The 19244-nt window shown below is 39.1% G+C and overlaps 1 protein-coding gene across 1 annotated transcript in view; it reads left to right on the forward strand.

Annotated features, from left to right (window-relative positions):
• Positions 1-19244, forward strand: part of ehmt2 (euchromatic histone-lysine N-methyltransferase 2) — a 40102-nt gene that overhangs the window by 2748 nt on the left and 18110 nt on the right. The window contains exons 2-13 of the mRNA XM_061982619.1: positions 476-539; positions 623-781; positions 4010-4236; positions 5254-5320; positions 7029-7105; positions 7530-7644; positions 8796-8882; positions 10369-10505; positions 12848-12991; positions 13061-13380; positions 16239-16478; positions 18170-18252. Coding sequence (XP_061838603.1) covers positions 476-539; positions 623-781; positions 4010-4236; positions 5254-5320; positions 7029-7105; positions 7530-7644; positions 8796-8882; positions 10369-10505; positions 12848-12991; positions 13061-13380; positions 16239-16478; positions 18170-18252 — 1720 coding nt within the window. The remainder of the gene's footprint in view (positions 1-475; positions 540-622; positions 782-4009; positions 4237-5253; positions 5321-7028; positions 7106-7529; positions 7645-8795; positions 8883-10368; positions 10506-12847; positions 12992-13060; positions 13381-16238; positions 16479-18169; positions 18253-19244) is intronic.

Raw genomic sequence — 19244 nt, forward strand, 5'->3', positions numbered from 1 at the left:
TGAAAGCTTTCGGATATAAAGAAAATATTATTTTGAGTTTAATACTATTAATGTACCATTTTTAAAAGTTACGGACAGGTGTGCCACCTTATATTTTGTGGCTTGAGCTGCCATATAATTGAACAAATATTTTAAATAATGTGAAAGTAGTTAAAGTACACACACACACACACACACTCACATGCATTTCATGTCATTGACCCTTTGGTGTCATTTTGTGCAATTGTGACGATTTATTGATAGCAGCATTGGACATATCCAGCAAGACGACCAAGATAGTTTCAGCAGAAACAATTAAAGTTTTCTAACACGTTTTTCATTTGTGCATTCAGAGTGTAGTTGCATAAGAGGTGCATGATTTGGATTCGGACCACTATAATAAATAGTAAAATCCCTCGAAGATGGTTGAAACATAAACAATACTGTCTTCCTCTAAATGTTTTTCAATGGGTAAAATGTGTTGCTTTTTCACCAGGATTCTATAGAAGAAAAAGACTCGAAATGTGAGTCGATAGCTGGGCCCAGTCAAGTCAAGCAGGGTAAGTCTGCTCGGCAGCTTATTTTTTTATTACATTTTTAAATGAAAAAATATTTAATCCATGAAATCCTATTTTTTCTTCAGATGATGCGGACAACACCATGACTGCTGTTGCCAGAAAAACTGAACCATTTAGCAGCGTGCAGCCAGTGTTGAGCGCCCAGCCGTTGGGAAGGGATGCGCCCAAAGATGGAGAGGATGGAGAAAAATGGCCACCTGAGTCCTCCCCACTTAACAAACCAGGTAAAGTATTGCTTATGAATCGCCACCAATTCCTTATTTTGGCAATTTTGTACAGTGGTACCAATTAATGTCGATGTCCCGCTGACCGACTGACATAAGGTGTTCAAAACCAAAAATAGTTACTGTTTGCACATTTACTTTGACATATGGAGAACAGGCGAGAACAGATTTTTTAACCTACGGCAGTTTTTTTTTAACATCGTTTTCCTCCATTTATGCATATTTTAATTTTAGTTTTCTTTTGTGGGTTTTAAACTCCTTTTTAACAGAGCTGCTTCGGTAATTTAGTTGTATGTCTGGACTTCAATGATGAAGTTTCGTAACTGGCAAAGTTTCTGCCGGTGGCTAACAATCTTTAAAAAAATTATTAAATGTGTACATTTTGTTAGTTGCTGTGGTAGAATCCAGGGTAATATGCTTTTATTTTGAAACTTGAGTGCATGCATTAATGCAGTGTAACAAGACAGCACATTGGCAAGTCGGTTTTCGTACGCCCCACTTTTCATTTGATTCTGACAAATTTCACCAAAGGTAACAAAGCATACATACATACTTGCCGTCTATGCTTTTTTTTATTGAGTACGTCTTCAAAATAAGCCACCATAGGGCCAAAGAAAGTTGCGAGTTGTAGCATACTGACGTGGGGTTGTGGAGTCACGTCATTGTAACATGTTGTGCCGTCTAGCGCATGTATAAGTGATGGCATCAGTCTAAGTTGTGTAAGCACAGTAATTCTTGGATACAACACTAGTGCAAGCATTTTGGTAAAGAAGATGAGAAACACCATTGAGTTCAAGAAAGAACTCGTAGCAAAGTACAAAAGGTAGAACAGGGTTTGCATTTAATGTAACTAAACGTTGCACACCGCCAAGGCAAAATCATAGCTGTCACACCTTCACACGTGTGAACGCAAATTAAAGTAATATAAAGTATGGTAGCCTCTAGAAGTCGTCACGCAATATCCGACGGTATTTTTAACTTTTATTCTCAAGCTCATGCTAACAACCAGCCCAATTCATCGTCTCCGTGCTTCAATTCCGGACACACAACACTTCCTAATTCTACGCCAATCTGCTTTCAGGCACCGAGGGTGTGTTTGTGATCATGGGAAAAATTCTAATTAAATTAAAACCACACGAACATAAAACATTACTACCACCAGGTTGTTACAGTATGATTGTATATAAACATAGCTTATTTTTTGCGCACTATTGACTAGTGATGCACCTAAAATTGTGTTACCAAAACAAGACTTTGATCACAGATAACAGCGCTGCCAAAACCAGATGTTGTGATAAAGTAAACAAGACGCACGCGATAGTCTGGAGCTTAGTCAGCAATTCTGCGATGTGGATGTAACTTTAATACATCCCAGATATACCTGCGGACAGCGATCTACAAATTGTTCAAATAGTAAAAAGGAGAGAAAGTTCAAGCGGAGCAGCTGCGCGAAGCAATTGTGACGTCATGCTCACTGCAGCTGGCTTTTCGCCGGGGGACATCGAGGCACAGAAGTAGATTTTTGTAAACACGATTACAGTCTATAATAACACCGGAAAAAGATACTAGATTTGTTGCTAGTCGTTTTTATTAAAGAAAAAGTCACTAAAAGTCTTAAAAAATTCTCAACAAAGTACATTGTACAATAAGCAGCAACAATTGAAATGATAGCAAAACGATATAATATGCAAAAATTTTACTACTAAATGATAATAACACAGATTTATTTTTAAATGTATGCATACATTTTTTGAGCTCTTTTAAAGAACATCATATAATCATAGCAAATTATACAATCATGTCATGGTGACCACGCCCCCAGGTATCTTGACAATCTTCGGGAAAGCCTGAAGAGTGTTCAGTAGATGCTAAAGTGATCTTGAATGTTCATTTATCCAAGTCATTCCTCATTCGTATACATTTATGTTTGACGTTGTCGTTTCAACACAACACTGTAATATTAGAATGCATGTTGACGTAAACGGGCATATATATATATACAGTACAGGCCAAAATTTTGGACACACCCTCTCATTTAATGCATTTTCTTTATTTTCTTGACTATTTACATTGTAGATTGTCACTGAAGGCATCAAAACTATGAATGAACACATGTGGAGTTATGTACTTAACAAACAAAGGTGAAATAACTGAAAACATGTTTTATATTCTAGTTTTTCAAGCACACCTGTGAAGTGAAAACCATTTCAGGTGACAACCGTATTTTTCGGACTATAAGTCGCAGTTTTTTTCATAGTTTGGCCGGGGGTGCGACTTATACTCAGGAGCGACTTATGTGTGAATTTATTAACACATTACCGTAAAATATCAAATAATATTATTTAGCTCATTCACGTAAGAGACTAGACGTATAAGATTTCATGGGATTTAGCGATTAGGAGTGACAGATTGTTTGGTAAACGTATAGCATGTTCTATATGTTATAGTTATTTGAATGACTCTTACCATAATATGTTACGTTAACATACCAGGCACGTTCTCTGTTGGTTATTTATGCCTCATATAACGTACACTTATTCAGCCTGTTGTTCACTATTATGTATTTATTTTAAATTGCCTTTCAAATGTCTATTCTTGGTGTTGGGTTTTGTCAAATCCATTTCCCCAAAAAATGCAACTTATACTCCAGTGCGACTTATATATGTTTTTTTCCTTCTTTATTATGCATTTTCTGCCGGTGCGACTTATACTCCGGAGCGACTTGTACTCCAAAAAATACGGTAACTCTTGTAGCTCATCGAGAGAATGCCAAGAGTGTGCAAAGCAGTAATCTGAGCAAAGGGTGGCTATTTTGAAGAAACTAGAATATAAAACATGTTTTCAGTTATTTCACCTTTTTTGTTAAGTACATAACTCCACATGTGTTCATTCATAGTTTTGATGCCTTCAGTGACAATCTAAAATGTAAATAGTCATGAAAATAAAGAAAACGCATAAAATTGAAAGTGTGTCCTGTACTGTGTATATATATATATATTTTTATTTTTATTTTTATTTTTAATATATATTTATTTATTTATTAATTTGTATAGAAATTTGCCTTTTCTTCTCAAATTTTATGTGGACAAAAGCGGTGGACCTTGTATGTCAACATCCACTTTTTAGAAATAAGAACCTGTTAGACCAGGACTTGATAACCTAGTCAACATTGATTGATTGTTGACTTAAGCAGGTCCCACTGTAATGCTTTGTACTTCTCTTTTTCAGGGCATGCTGCCAAATCCTTACAAATGTCGTCGTCCTCCTTGTTGTCCTCTCCTTCCACGTCTTTGACGCTGTCGCCAGGCCGAGCAAAGATGAGTGTTTCTGGGCCTGTCAGTAGTAAACCCGTGCTGCCGTCTGCGCCTTCGTCGTCCTCCTCTCCATCACTTTTAAGTGAATCCCCTAAAATCCATCGAGCACGCAAAACAATGAACCGGCCACCACCAGCGCAGGTAAGCCTTCTGGACCTAACAGAGTTATGGTAAAATATACCCGTGCTCTATTAAAATAGAATAGGATAGGATAGACTTTATTCATACTACAATAGGGAAATGATGTGGTTGCTGTGTAGATAAAAACAGTCCACAAAAAACAAGAAAAAACCAATAAAGAACACAAATTACATAAACTACATAAAAAAGAGCACAGAGCTGATGCTGCCACTTCAGCAGCTCCATTTCTACATACAGCTACAAAGTAAAAAACATCGAAAAACCAAAAAATTTGCAATAAATAATACGTATTGCTCATATATGATTGCACCACACATAGACAAATAACAAAAACAATACAAAAACATAATATCAACAACCACACACTGTACACTGCGGTGGCCTCTGCAGTACTTCATGCCATCATCTGCTAGGGGGGAGACAAGACAGGAACAGCCCCAACCAAGAGAGTCGAGGCCTAGGCTGCCCACTAGCTCTCGGCCGATGTCCAGCCCGTACAGATGTACGAGAATCCGTGTAAGGAGACCAAAGTTTCCGATACATGCTCGTTTATCCAGGGCTTTGTTTAAGCTTGTCCATCCTGATGCTCAACGCTAGCTCCGTAGCCCCGTTTCTTCCCCCGCATGTCCTGCGGGCTCTCCACGGGGACTCCGGTGTGGCAGACAGCCAGCAGCTGGTTTCCGGTGCAAACATGGCCAAAAGACCTCCCTGAGGCGGATCCAAAAGTTCTCAAAAAGGCACCGCAGAAGTCACGAAAGTGCCACCTCTTGTTGCGCAATCCCAACAGGGCCCCAACCAAAAGGAAACAAACACATGAAAACAAGAGGGACACATCAAGAACACAAAAGGAGGATACACAAGAGTGTAGAGCTCCTGCAACCAGCAGCCACTGCAGCGGCACCATCTTGGAATAGCTATCCTGCTTTGACTATGTTATTGATCAAGTATTTAATAACTATGTTGCATTGACTCTATATTTTCATCATCACTTCAACCACTAACTACTTTAATATACAGATGAGCCAAATTCAAACACCAAGTGCACCAATGCCTCCTTCAGGGTCATCCTCAGATACCGAAACTGGTGAGTGTCTTCATATACTGGCTCAAACTTGTGTTATACAGTGGAACCTGTTTAAGTCGGCCTCGCTTATGTTGACAACCTGACCTCTAAAGGCTTAGTGGCCACATGCGTGGACAGCACCTTTTAGGTCTTATTTCCAAAATTGTGTACACTACTGAATTGGGGTCTTATGGCCGCGTATGTGGACACTTATACTGTCATCTGGTGGTGTCAGAAGAGTATAACATACGGTACAATGGAATTTGGGGAGAAAGAAAAGTGTAAAAATAAGAATTAGCATGTCACTAAAGATGAAGTACATGTTTATGTACTTATGGACTAAGTACATCATATCAAAAGATGATTCTTAGTTTTTATTAGCAAATAGCAAAGAGAAATAAAAAAAAAGCATGTAAACAAACAGCTTGGGCCTTCAGAGGTTACCGTAAGTCGGCCTCGCTTATGTTGACAACCTGTTTAAGTCGACCAACTCACAAGTCACTGTCCACTGTGTTTTATTCCCATAGTTTTTTTGCTTGGCACTCAGTATCAAGGGTTGGAATTGGGGGTTAAATCACCAAAAATTATTCTCGGCCGCGGCCACTGCTGCTGCCGACTGCTCCCCTCACCTCCCAGGGGGTGAACAAGGGGATGGGTCAAATGCAGAGGACAAATTTCACCACACCTAGTGTGTGTGACAATCATTGGTACTTTAACTTTAACTTAACTTTAAATGGGACCAGCACTTTTTGGGGAAATGTTGCTTATCTAAAATAACAATAATGGATTAGATTTATATAGCGCTTTTCTATTGACTAGACACTCAAAACGCTCACAGAGAAGTGAGAACCCATCATTCATTCACTCCACATTCACATATAGGTGGTGGTAAGCTTCATTTGTAGCCACAGCTGCCCTGGGGTAGACTGACTGAAGCGTGGCTGCCAATTTGCGCCAACGGCCCCTCCGACCACCACCTATCATTCATTCACATGCATTCACCAGTGTAAACGACACAGATGCACATCGTCAACATTAAAATTTCACTTTTGTTTGCATTTATGCAAAAAAAGCTCTGCTGTTCGTGGCCACACATATCATGGCACCAACATATGCTGTACTGCAGCGGCCGTGCAGACATTTATGTCTGTGTATTTCAGGTTCCAGGCACTCCGTGCAGTCCGGATTTTACGAGTTACACTTATTTAAAGATTAATCGAAGCGACAAAAGATAAATTAAAGCTTTTTTCTATGTAATTAATCAATTTAACCGATTAATAGTTGCAGCCCTAAAAACATGCATCAAATTAAATTCAAGTTTGATTAAAAAAGTATAACAATTGTTTGCGTGCCCCAATGTCGTGAGGGGAGGTGCTGGATCGCTGTTACAATATTAGATTAGTATCACCTCCAAAATCTTTTTACTCATTCCTTATCCCATTTCGGGCATTTCTTGAAAGTTTCATAAAAATCCGCCCATAACCTTTTGAGTTGACTAACTAACCAATTGACAATTGACAACAGCTTGTTTCAGCCAGTCTGAGGAGCGTAGACATAAACAGGTTTCAATTATGTTCAACAAAAAACAATCGGGTAATTGATTTCTTGAGTTGATTACGTTTAGTCCAATGTCCAATGTTGGTATTTATTTTAGGATGTGAATTACCTTAATATGGTAAACTTTTCTTTGTGTTACCGGGTCCTTATTAAAGTGTCACTTTTTCTGCAGTTGCAAAAAAGAGAAAAGTGGACCACATATCTGCCAGCACTCCTGAGAAGACATTTTCTGATAATACACAAAATACGGTAGGCCGAATATCAAGACTTTATTTGATTCAAGGAAGTGAGTTATTTTCTTGTAACTTTGTTGAAAAAGTGAGTGCTGGGGACCATACAGTGGTTAGCATGCTGCACAGACAGGAGATTGAGGGTTAGACTACCTGTCTGGACTTTGCATGTTTTCCCCATGCGTGGGTGGGTTTTCATTGGGAATTCCAGCTTCCACCTACATCCCTGAAACACGCATTTCAGGTTAATCAGAGACTTAATTGACCATTGGTGTGAATGTGAGTGGGAATGTTGTTTGTCTATGTGTGCCTTGCGATTTTATTTTTAGTACAAGCAAAGGCTTGCATTGACTGGAAATAGTGCCGATTTTGCACAATTTGTGTCAAAGCAATATATCACATTTATTGGCTTATCAGATCGAAATATTCTCTCTCTTTTGCAGGATTCAGAATCTGAATCAAAAAGAAGCACACCCATTCAAAACAAATCTCAGGAGTTCCCATGGCATCAGGCAGGAAAAGAACAAATCACCTGTGATGTAGTGGAAGCTGTCGGAGGTGAGTGACAAAGTAAACATGTTCTTGTCATTTGGTATCAAGTCTTACATAAAATAACACTGATTAACAGTAAAAAAAAAATATCTTCAATGGTAAACTATACTTGTGTATTCATGTTCTTATACAAATTAGTGACCTAATGACTAACTCATGACAAAACCTGATTAACATTAGGCACGGCCCAATACCACTTTTTCATGTCTATACGATGCGATACTGCTACTTAGTAACCTATATTCGTGTTACAGTAACATATTTATATGCAAATACTTTGTTTACCCTGGAGTCATTAAAACACAAGTGAAGTGAAGTGAAGTGAATTATATTTATATAACGCTTTTTCTCTAGTGACTCAAAGCGCTTTACATAGCGAAACCCAATATCTAAGTTACATTTAAACCAGTGTGGGTGGCACTAGGAGCAGGTGGGTAAAGTGTCTTGCCCAAAGACACAACGGTAGTGACTAGGATGGCGGAAGCGGGAATCGAACCTGGAACCCTCAAGATGCTGGCATGGCCACTCCACCAACCGAGCTATACAATGTTCCTCCAACTGTGCAGCAAATACTCTGCCCCCCTTACCAAAAAAAATCTAATTTTACACTGTAATGCTGTTTTTTATTGAAATTCTAAACGCACATAGCGTTTAATAACATTTAAAGAGTAAACGATTATTGATAACAATGGCACACAGTACCTGCTCCTCTTTTCATGAATGATAATAGAGGCTGTGCTGAAGAGCCCTATGCTTTGCAGAAATGTAGATCAGAAGTCAGGTTGTAGTCTTAGTCAGCTTTCTTATCAGCATTATTTGAGTATAAAATCTCTGCATATGCATGACAAATTTGTGGTTTTAAAACATTCAACGCTCCTGCCGACTGCATCTTCTGTAGTGTAAATGTAGCTCACGATAATAATGGCCGGTAATAAGATAACGGGCAAAGTAATATCGACAGCTCAAGTGGGTGATGGGATGGTCATGGTAAAGGCAGAAACATTGTTTTGTTTAAATTCTGTAAATATTTACCCTTGCTATAATAAGGCCTGAGAGGTCTGCGACGCCACGCAAACCCTTGCTGTACGATAGGAGTTCCACGTACAATAAACAAAGTACTTTTTGCGTCATCGGATTTGTCTTTTTACTGCTTTCAGATGGAAGATCCACTGAGTACACAGAGGTTCCCTTAGGTGCCCTGGACATCGCTGCTGCCGACAGCCTGACGCTCTCACCTCATCATGGTAGGTTTATACAGTACTTGTAGTATTCACACGTATAATATTCCAACCAGTTTTCTTATTCCATGCTAACTTTTTTTGGCAAATTTTGTAACCATTTACCCTAGAGTCATGTAACTTGGTAGTTAACACATGACAACTGTTAGCATGCAGCATTTCAATTCAGCTTCAGCAGGCGTACACCTCAGAGTCCTATAACTCGACACATGCTGACATAAGCAATTTCGCCGGCATTTAGTTTCGGCTAGTGCTCTGCACGTTTTACAGCATTGCAGTTCGGCATCAGCGTCAACAGCATTCACAAATTTCACACACAATTTTTCTCAGGAATTGTATTGTCACAGGTATCTTGTCACTGTGGTGTTAAAGGTCCTGTTTTTACTTAATCACAGTTGTACTTCAAATTATTTAACTCCCTTTGCAAAGTACATGTATTTTCTAAATGTACACACTTTCATGTAGAAAAAAAAAAGAAATGTAGGGTTGTTTTTATTATTTACTGTTTTGAGCTAATGAGTTGTTTTTGTTAGTGTTGGTTTACTGCAAACTACTTTTTTACTTCTTTTATTTTCAATATACTTTGCATATAAATAAAATTTACAATGATGGTTGAATAATTTTGAGTGCAATTGAATTGAATTGGTTACCAGAAAATATATGTTTTAGAGCATGCTGAATAATTACAAAACAATATAAAAACACTTTTTTATTGAGTCAAACACTTGGAATGAATTTGCACGTTTTTTAGAAACGCAGCTAATGTTCTCAAAAAACTTACTGGTAAATATTATACTTTGATTGCCGTAGTGCAGGGATCGTCAACGTTTTCCAGGCTTAGGACCCCCGAGCTTATAGAGCAGGGTTCGGTAACCGGCTGAGAGAGCCATGAAAGCCAAATATTTTTAAATGTATTTCCGTGAGAGCCATATAATATTTTTTAACACTGAATACAACTACATACGTGCCTTTTTAAGTAAGACCAACATTTTTAGAGTACAATAAGTCTCCTATTCTTTTTAATAACATTGTTATTCTGAAGCTAACCAATAATAAATAAAATACTTCTTACCATTAATGCGACTTCTTGAACTGGTGCGGTAGAAAATGGATGGATGCATTAAAATGTATGAGAATGTTTTATATTTTGAACGTTATTTTTAACACTGTGGTTAGCAGCAGAATTATTCATTACTTATAGTGTTAAGCAATGACAGCTAGGATTTATCTGAGAGCCAGATGCAGTAATCAAAAGAGCCACAGGTTCCCTACCCCTGTTCTAGAGAGATAGAGCGGGGACCACTTTAAACTGCTTTCCATACAGTATGTGATATCATCAAGTAAAAAAAAAAAGATATGGTGAGACCTTTCTAGTTAGAAATTAATGTATGTGCGTGTGTGTGTGCGTTTGCGTGTGTGTGTGTGAAATGAATAAATGCATGCAATAATAACAATGATGTAAGAAAAGTAATGAAGAATGTTGTGGTTGCAGAAGGAAGTGATGGAGGCGACACAGAGAGGCTGGAAGAGCTTCCTTTGTGCAGCTGCAGAATGGAGGCTCCTCGCGTTGACAGCTCCGGCCACCATGTCACCAGGCAGTGCATGGCCACTGAGAGCAGCAATGGAGAGGTGTGTGTCAACTTTGACCTTTTTGCAGTTATTCCTGCAGATGTTTGCTTCAGTACATGTCTAGAATGAATAGGAGGTGCTTGAGACCGGCCACCTATTGTTATCATAAACATCTAGAAGATGCCTGAAGGATTAGTAGTGGGCATCTATGAAAAAGTATTTCTATATGTATTTCTTATAATGAAATTTATAATGAAGTTTTAAAATTTCAATTATACATTGGAACCCGTTTCTGTCAATGCCTCTGACACTGGGTGTTGACTTAAACTAGCCATTGCTTGCACATTTACTTGTTGCTTTCACCTTTACTTGTTGCTTGTTGACTTAAGGAAATTGGGCAATAATAAATAATATATTTTTATTTCATTTCATACTCTAATTAGGGATGTAACGAGAGGCGGTATTAATGATAAGCGCAGTAAAACTCCTAACGGTTAGTATTACAATTTTGAATAAAATTATGGAAAAAAAGTTTTTGATAACTGCACTTTGATAAACCTACGGTATTTACTAGAGATGTCCGATAACATCGGGTTGCCGATATAATCGGCCGATAAATGCTTTAAAATGTAATATCGGAAATGATCGGTATCGGTTCGGAAATTATCGGTATCGGTTTCAAAAAGTAAAATTTATGACTTTTTAAAACGCCGCTGTACGTATTGGTACACGGTTGTAAGTACAGAGCGCCAATAAACCTTAAAGGCACTGCCTTTGCGTGCCGGTACAATCACCTGATACCTACGACTTTTCACACACACAACTGAATGCAAGGCATACTTGGTCAACAGCCATACAGGTCACACTGAGGGTGGCCGTATACATAACTTTAACACTGTTACAAATATGCGCCACACTGTGACGCCACACCAAACAAGAATGACAAACACATTTCGGGCGAACATCCGCACCGTAACACAACATAAACACAACAGAACAAATACCCAGAACCCCTTGCAGCACAAACTGTTCCGGGACACTACAATATACACCCCCTCTACCCCCTACTCTCCCTTCCCCCAACCCCACCCACCTCAACCTCCTCATGCTCTCTCCGGGAGAGCATGTCCCAAATACCAAGCTGCTGTTTTGAGGCATGTTAAAAAAAATAATGCACTTTGTGACTTCAATAATAAATATGGCAGTGCTATGTTGGCATTTTTTTTCCATTACTTGAGTTGATTTATTTTAGAAAACCTTGTTACATTGTTTAATGCATCCAGCGGGGCATCACAACAAAATTAGGCATAATAATGTGTTAATTCCACGACTGTATATATCAGTATCGGTTGATATCGGAATCGCAGAATTAAGAGTTGGACAATATCGGAATATCGTATATCGGCAAAAAAGCCATTATTGGACATACCCCAATCTAACCTTATATAAACACATTGCTGTCTGGGCAACTAAGCTATTGAACCTACAAGCCGCGCTCTCTTAATGTGACTGTTCTATACTCAAAGGAATACGAGAAGGAGGTGCTTTTACGATGCATTCAAGGACCGCTGAACAGAGTAGGATGCCACAATTCCTGCCAGAAATAATAAATAATCATAATAGATATTACATATGTGCTATTGATTTAAATACATATCAATGTGCTACAGTAAAAAAACAATATTCAAAACAATAAAAGCTTAACCATTAAAATAACAAGATACTAAGACTTAACATTGTCAGGGAAGCATAGCAAACACAAAACTTGAAAAATAGTGGGATTTCTAACAGTGGTTTTTTTTCTTCACATCCCTAAATCTAATCTAACAGAGCTGTTTCTGTAATTTCATATGTATGTCTTGACTATAACAACAATAAAGCTTTCGTACATGTGCATATTTTCCGGTGAATAGCAATCTAAAAAAATAAAAATAAATCTGTAATTTTGTTATGTCAATATTGTCATGTTTTTTTTTTAAAGCTTACTTTGGACAGAACAATAACTTTGTGCGTTTTAATGCTGCGTAACTAGGCACTAGTTTAGTTGCTCTTGCCTTTTTATGCTGATTAATGATAATGAGGAATTTGACGATACTACACATGGTGACCTAAATAGACCAATTTTTCATCAAAATTACCACATTGGCTGTTAAAGAAAAAAAGACAGTCAACAATGTATGTCAGTGTCGACTTAAGCGGGCACTTTTCCTGGTGGACCGGGACTTGGTATATTGGTTGACTTTAGCAGGTTCCACTGTACGTACGTACTCCAGACTAATGATCCATACTGCATACAGGAAGTTACATTCCAAACATTTGATCAAAAGAACTTCCCTGCTAATCGTCACCTATAACCCCTATGCTCTATTTCCAACTGTCTTTTTTTTGGTTATATCTACCAGTTGAGGGCTTGCACAAATGTGACGAGCAAAGGAGAGACCATGCGGCCGTCTAGTAGAGTAAACCTCATGGTGCTTTGTGAAACTCATCGCTCACACATGGTCAAGCACCACTGCTGCCCCGGCTGTGGCTACTTTTGCATTACTGTAAGTTTTATATCACCACTTTTGGTTCTTTTCGAGTTGCCCTTTTTCATGCCCAATGTCTTTTTCAAGGGAACGTTCCTTGAGTGCTGTCCGGACCAGCGCATAGCCCACCGTTTCCACCGGGGGTGTGTGACAGTGCTCGGGGGAGGGCGAATTAGGGGAAATGGAGGGATGCTTTTCTGTCCCCACTGTGGTGAAGATGCTACCGAGGCTCAGGAAGTCACCATACCTTCCTCTGGCTCCACAGCCGCCTCGATGACTAAGGTTGTCACCATGTCAGCGTCCTCCACCACAACACCGTCTCTGCCGCCATCTGCTCCCACAGCGCCCTCGCTGACGGCCTCCACAGGAGGGATGAAGGACGAAAAGATGCCTGAAAGGCCTGTCAGGTAAAATTCTATTTGTAACCTTCAAATTGTATTTGCCTTTTTAACCTGATTACTCTGGATGGCATTATACAGTGGAATCTTGATTTATGAAGTTAATTGGTTGTTGAACATTCTTCAGAAATAGAAAAGTTGGTATAGTGAAGCAAGTTTTCTCCATAAGAAACAATGTAAAGACAAAAATTGGGTTCCAGCCTCGACAAAAGTTTTAGTGAAGGTTAGTACACTTTGAACACAACATAAAGTGATCTAATGTCCTGTATGTAAAACAAATCTCTTTAATAACAAGCCAAAACAAGGACGACAAGTTTAACAGTCTCGTATGCAGGTGCTCTGCCAACACGTGCACACAAGTCCTTTAGTGCCCTCACAAACGATCTGAAATCACAAAAATCCTTAACTTTAAAAGGGAACTTCACTTTTTGTTGAATTTTGCCCATCATTCTAAATCTTTATGTAAGATAAGAACACATGTTTTTCTATTTTTTAACTTTTAAATAAATGCGAGCAAAAGTGTGCTTACAATAAAGCCTATGGATGTTTCTCTATTCTGCCTATAAAGCGCTTGAAAAACATTCAAAACACTTTTGTCAACGTTTTATATACACACTGTAAGTATATATGTAATGTAGTTACAGGCACATTCATAATAATATGTAATATTTAGCTCATTTTACGCATACAGCGGCGTATTAATTCACCACAACGTTGATTTTTTTCCTTCAACAACATCACATGATTACTACTCACTGCAGACAAGAGAATCAACAAAGAAAATTAAACATCATTTGCCGTACAACATTTGCTCTCACTGGGATGCCATTTGTTAGGAAGTTTCTTTGTTCTTGTTTACACATGTTTTCGTTTACATGAAGAATTACTCATAATCCTCCTGAATAATAAAGCGTCTTTTCGGGTCTTTATTGCCTCATCCATGTAATATGCAGGTGAGCTCCGAGGCAAGAAAGCAACTCACTAGCTGATGATGTCAATACAGCAGCATAAGAAAAGTTATCTCTCTGTAATCAATGCGCCGAAATAAATAGGTATTTAACGTTAGCGCTTATAATAACAATATCGCTAATACAGTACTTAGTTGATATTCAGGTCACAAAATTCAAATAGTTGGCGCTTTTTGGATGGTTATTTATTGGGTTTTATGGTCGGAATAGACGCAATGACACCATGACTTCATGGCTCGTATTTCTCCTATTGTAAGCGTACTTTTATTTAATTTTATTTACGAGTTAGAATGCATTAAAAAGACATGTGTTCTTGTCTCTCATAAGGATTGTGACTTATAGGCAAAAAAAAAAGTGCGGCTGCCGTTTAATAACAACATTGCTGCAATAATAAATGTTTAAAAAGTAAAATCCACTTAACTTCAACTCCAACTTAAATGTGGAGCTGACTGGGGCTGAAAGCAGGCAGACACAACGGACGGGAAAAATAGAAGGGGTGTGTGTGTGCGTGCGTGCGTGCGTGCGTGCGTGTGTGCGTGCTGATAATGACGCCACCGATGCAGGCGATCCTTGATTGGCTTGTGTCCCTCTAGTACCGTCTTCTCCGCTGTGATATACAGTAAGTCCGCTTTGACATATTTTTCCAGAAAAGTCAGGTCTCATCACAATTAAAATCTTGCTATATTGCAAAGACTACTTAGTCGATTCTTCCATATTACTTGCTAGCGCCATTGATGTACTCCTTGCCAATAGTCTTTTTTTTTTTAACCCCACAGCAATTCCCTCCCACTTTCCACACTGATCTGGTGTCTCTTTGGGACTCCTATTGAGTTTGCAAAATGCCAAAAAAACATTAAAAATACACACGCTGAAGCACAGTGTAGTGCAGGCTGGGCAATTATTTTGACCTGGGGGCCAAATTTAGAGAAAAGAAATGTGTCTGGGGGCCGGTATATCTATTTTTAGGAACACTAATACAAAACCTCACAATAATGTCTGATTGTTATGACAGACCGCCTTAAAAACGAAATGGATTTTTAAATTTTTTTACTGAATGAGACACCCAGAATGTACATGAATATAAAGAATGTGGGATTTATAATATTAACTATGAACGATAAAACACTGAATATTGACAACATATGAACGTCACACCCCCTCTCGATCGACGTATTTTACAATCAAGCGAAACGCAAGAAAAATGCAACAAACACGGCGAAATATGAATGCGAAGGGTAAAAAAACTCCACCTACAATCTGATATATCACTTTTCTTGCAGAACTTTGTTGTAAAAATCTCCTTCCGCGTCTGTCCCTGTCACCCGCATTTCAGGCTGGCCGTTCTGGAAACACTCTGTGGAAACAAACCACGCCCACACTGCTTGGTGCCTCGTCTGAGCTGCTGTGACTTAGATTACCATAGTAACTAGTATATCATGCAAAAGCGCACATTCCAACCATTGAAATACTTTGTATAGTTCAAGACTTACGGTCATTTGAAAACATCACTGCACATCATAATGGCAGCTACAGTTTCCATCTTAAAGATCTAAAAAAATTATTTGGGAATGTCTGGCGGGCAAGATTGAAAAGCTTAACGGGCCGCATGTGGCCCCTGGGCCTTAATTTGCCCAGGTCTGGTGTAGTGGCATGGAAGGCTCTGGCTCCGCAAAATGGCTGCGCCTCTGGCACAAGGTTTCTGCCAATTGGACACAATATGAATGAAGTGTTCGTACACAGCCATGGTTCGCACAGAAAGACATATTTGGCTCAATCTTATGGTTTGTAAATAGAAAAGTTTGCAAAAAAAGGGGTTCATAAATCAAGGTGCCGCAGTGTCATATTTATAAAAAAAAATGTCATGTGGGTTACATTATCCTTTTGTATGGCCTTTACCAGTGCACGTATGCGCAGCCATGGAATGGTAACACTGACCGTGGAGCAACAACAACAGCAACCAACCCAACCGGCACCCTCAACTGCGTCCGTCACCACCATTCCCCCTCCAGAAGAAGGGGTGGACAGCGTGGGGCCTTCTGTCTGTATGCCAAACGGGAAGCCTGTTAGCCCAAGTGCTCTTCCACCAGGACCCAGCAGGGCAGCGCTACAAAAGGCAATTCTCACGCAGGACACTGAAAGGTTTGCTTTCAAGTATTTAAGTATTCAAGTATTCTGTCAGCTAAAGCGGTAGAAACACAGATGCTGAGCTAGAGCCTATACCAGCTAACTTGGGCCGAGAGACAGGGTACACCCTTGACAGTCAGTTACCGGGCGCGTAGCCAAACAATCATGAACATTTACACTAATGGATAATTTAGAGCAGGGAAATCCACAGTGGGGCCCAGAGGCTGGTTTTTCATTGGCCCTTGGCATATTAAAAAAATATAATTAATACATTATTAATGAGGCATACTGTATTATTAGATAGTACACTAATTTGCTTTGTCACCTATAATACAAAGCTAAGATGTTGCTGTATTGTTCAGCTAGCTTAGCATGTACAGTATTGATTTACATGATTGGTTTCAGCATCTTTAAAATGGCCATATCCTGCTCATCTCAAGGGCTATTAAGATAATAATTAACCACTATGATTCAGATTCCTTTACTTGTCATTTTCAGAGTAAATGCATATACACAAAGGAAATGGAAATATGTTCTTAACCAGAGCTACAGTGCAATAAACATATTAAAAAATCAAATATGTTAAAAGTTTGGATATAATAGATTAATAAGTAGCATGGGTGTGTAGTCAGGGTAGGCAGGTAAGGTGGATTTACAAAAACAATAAAACCATAAAATTAATGTTAGTATTTGTCCATTCAACTGTGTTGTAAATGTATTTCTATATGATTAAATTGTGTTTTAACATTTAGTTGAGTAAAAATCACAAAATTTGCAGACAAGCGTAACATGAGTCTTCTGGGTATTGTGCCGCTTCTTGTTCGTGTGTGTGTGTGTGTGTGTGTGTGTGTGTGTGTGTGTGTGTGTGTGTGTGTGTGTGTGCGTGTGTGTGTGCGTGTGTGTGCGCGTGTGTGCGCGTGCGTGCGCGCGCGCGCGCGTGTGCGTAGAAATGACTGGGTGTGTGGTTTACTGGCTGGTCTGCTCATTACAATGTCGCCGAAATGTTTGCAGAGTTGTTCACGCCATCAATTTCTAATTTGTACATTGTAGAAATGGTAGGTTTCTTCTGATAAAATTAACCATAAATGTACAATATCTAGGCTACATGGTAAATCTGCATTATGCTTGGCCAACATACTGGGATTCGCAGCCTACCTGGTATAATTACAAGCACTTGTCAAAATAATATCTTATTAGGTATATAGAAAGGCGTGGCATACCACTATTACTGTCAAGTCAAAGTACAGAGCAGCACAAACACCACTGATTTGTAGAGCACACTCCAGGCCTGAAGGGGCAACAGTGAGAGCTGAGGGCTGAACATCTCCACCTGCTTCCAACAGATTGGTTTGATTGAATTCACCTGTTCACCTGCTCAGAGCACGTGCTCAAAATGTTTGAGCTTCAGTCAGTCACCCTGCTGACATGCTGCTAAGAGGAAGGAAGACAGCTCCTGTTTGGACTCAGAAGACGCAACTGGTTATCAACTGTCAAGTTCTCCAGATTTTTTCACAGCCGTGCCCAAACTTGAAAGGATCGAGTTGTCCCTTTGAGTCCTTCCTGAGTCCAACTGGCCCTTTCAAGTTTGGGCACGGCTGTGAAAATACCTGGAGAACTTGACAATTACTAAATGGAGATGGATGCTTGGTGCTCCCGAAAAATGTTAACTGTTTAAATCAAAAGTTGTTGTTTTTTTGTTTTTTTAGGAAAAAGAAACTGAGGTTCCACCCTCGCCAACTCTACCCTGCTGCCAAGCAAGGCGAGGTGCAGAAAGTTTTATTGATGCTAAGTGAGTTGAACAAAATCATTTGTAAACTTATGTTGCTTTCTTAATAGAAATATGACTACTATGCTTAAATGAAAACTGCACTTTTTTTTTTTAGAGTTTGTTCCCTCATCAACAATCCCTATGGGAGACAAGAACACATGTCATTCTTTTTTCTGTGCAATCTACATAGTAAAAAACTGCTAGTAGGAGGCGGCTAACAATTCTGGTAATGGGGATTCACCATTTCTGTTATAACACGTTCTAAAAAAACTCCAGCAATGTTTTATATTCATGCTATAACAATGGAGTAGCAGGCATTCATGATAACATGTAGTCCTTACAGTATTTTGGTCATTTTAAGCATTACTTCTTTCCTGGGTGCATTAATTTCACAGAGCGCATAGCAACGAATGCTACTTCTGTCAATAGCAACAACAGCATAGAGAGCATGTTCTTTATTTGTTAACACTAAAGACATTGTGAAAGCCAGCGACAACTACTTTGGGACATCCAGAACCTTATCTTTTTGAGCCTGAATATACAGAGGATTAGCCACACATTTCAGAAGCTGGTACTAGGCACATCCAGCTATAGTGAAACACTAAACCATCATGTAGCACTCGTGCTAAATGTTTCATCAACAAAATATAAACCTAAAACATTCCCTTACAATGTCTTCTCTCACTGGAATGCTTAATGATGGTACTGTATGTTCATATCTTTCAGCACAAGACTTGTGCTCCCCGTTTAGCTGGTAAATTCAGCGTAATCCTCACTCCGCAGATAAAAACTACTACGCCAGAAAAGTAGTTCCTTACAATAACAATGTCGCTAAAGAATGGTTAATATGCAGGTGACGGCATATACATGGAACGTTTTGGCGGTTTTGGGATGTTATTTTAGTGTGTGAAAGGCGAAATAGTAGAATCCTCATTACCTGCATTGTTATCCGCCTCGTACTGGCAGTTCTACTAGAAACACAAAGGGAAAGAAGTCTTGTCTCATGTGGGGAT

The sequence above is a fragment of the Nerophis lumbriciformis genome, linkage group LG21 (genome assembly GCF_033978685.3).
Source record: "Nerophis lumbriciformis linkage group LG21, RoL_Nlum_v2.1, whole genome shotgun sequence".
NCBI lineage: Eukaryota > Metazoa > Chordata > Actinopteri > Syngnathiformes > Syngnathidae > Nerophis > Nerophis lumbriciformis.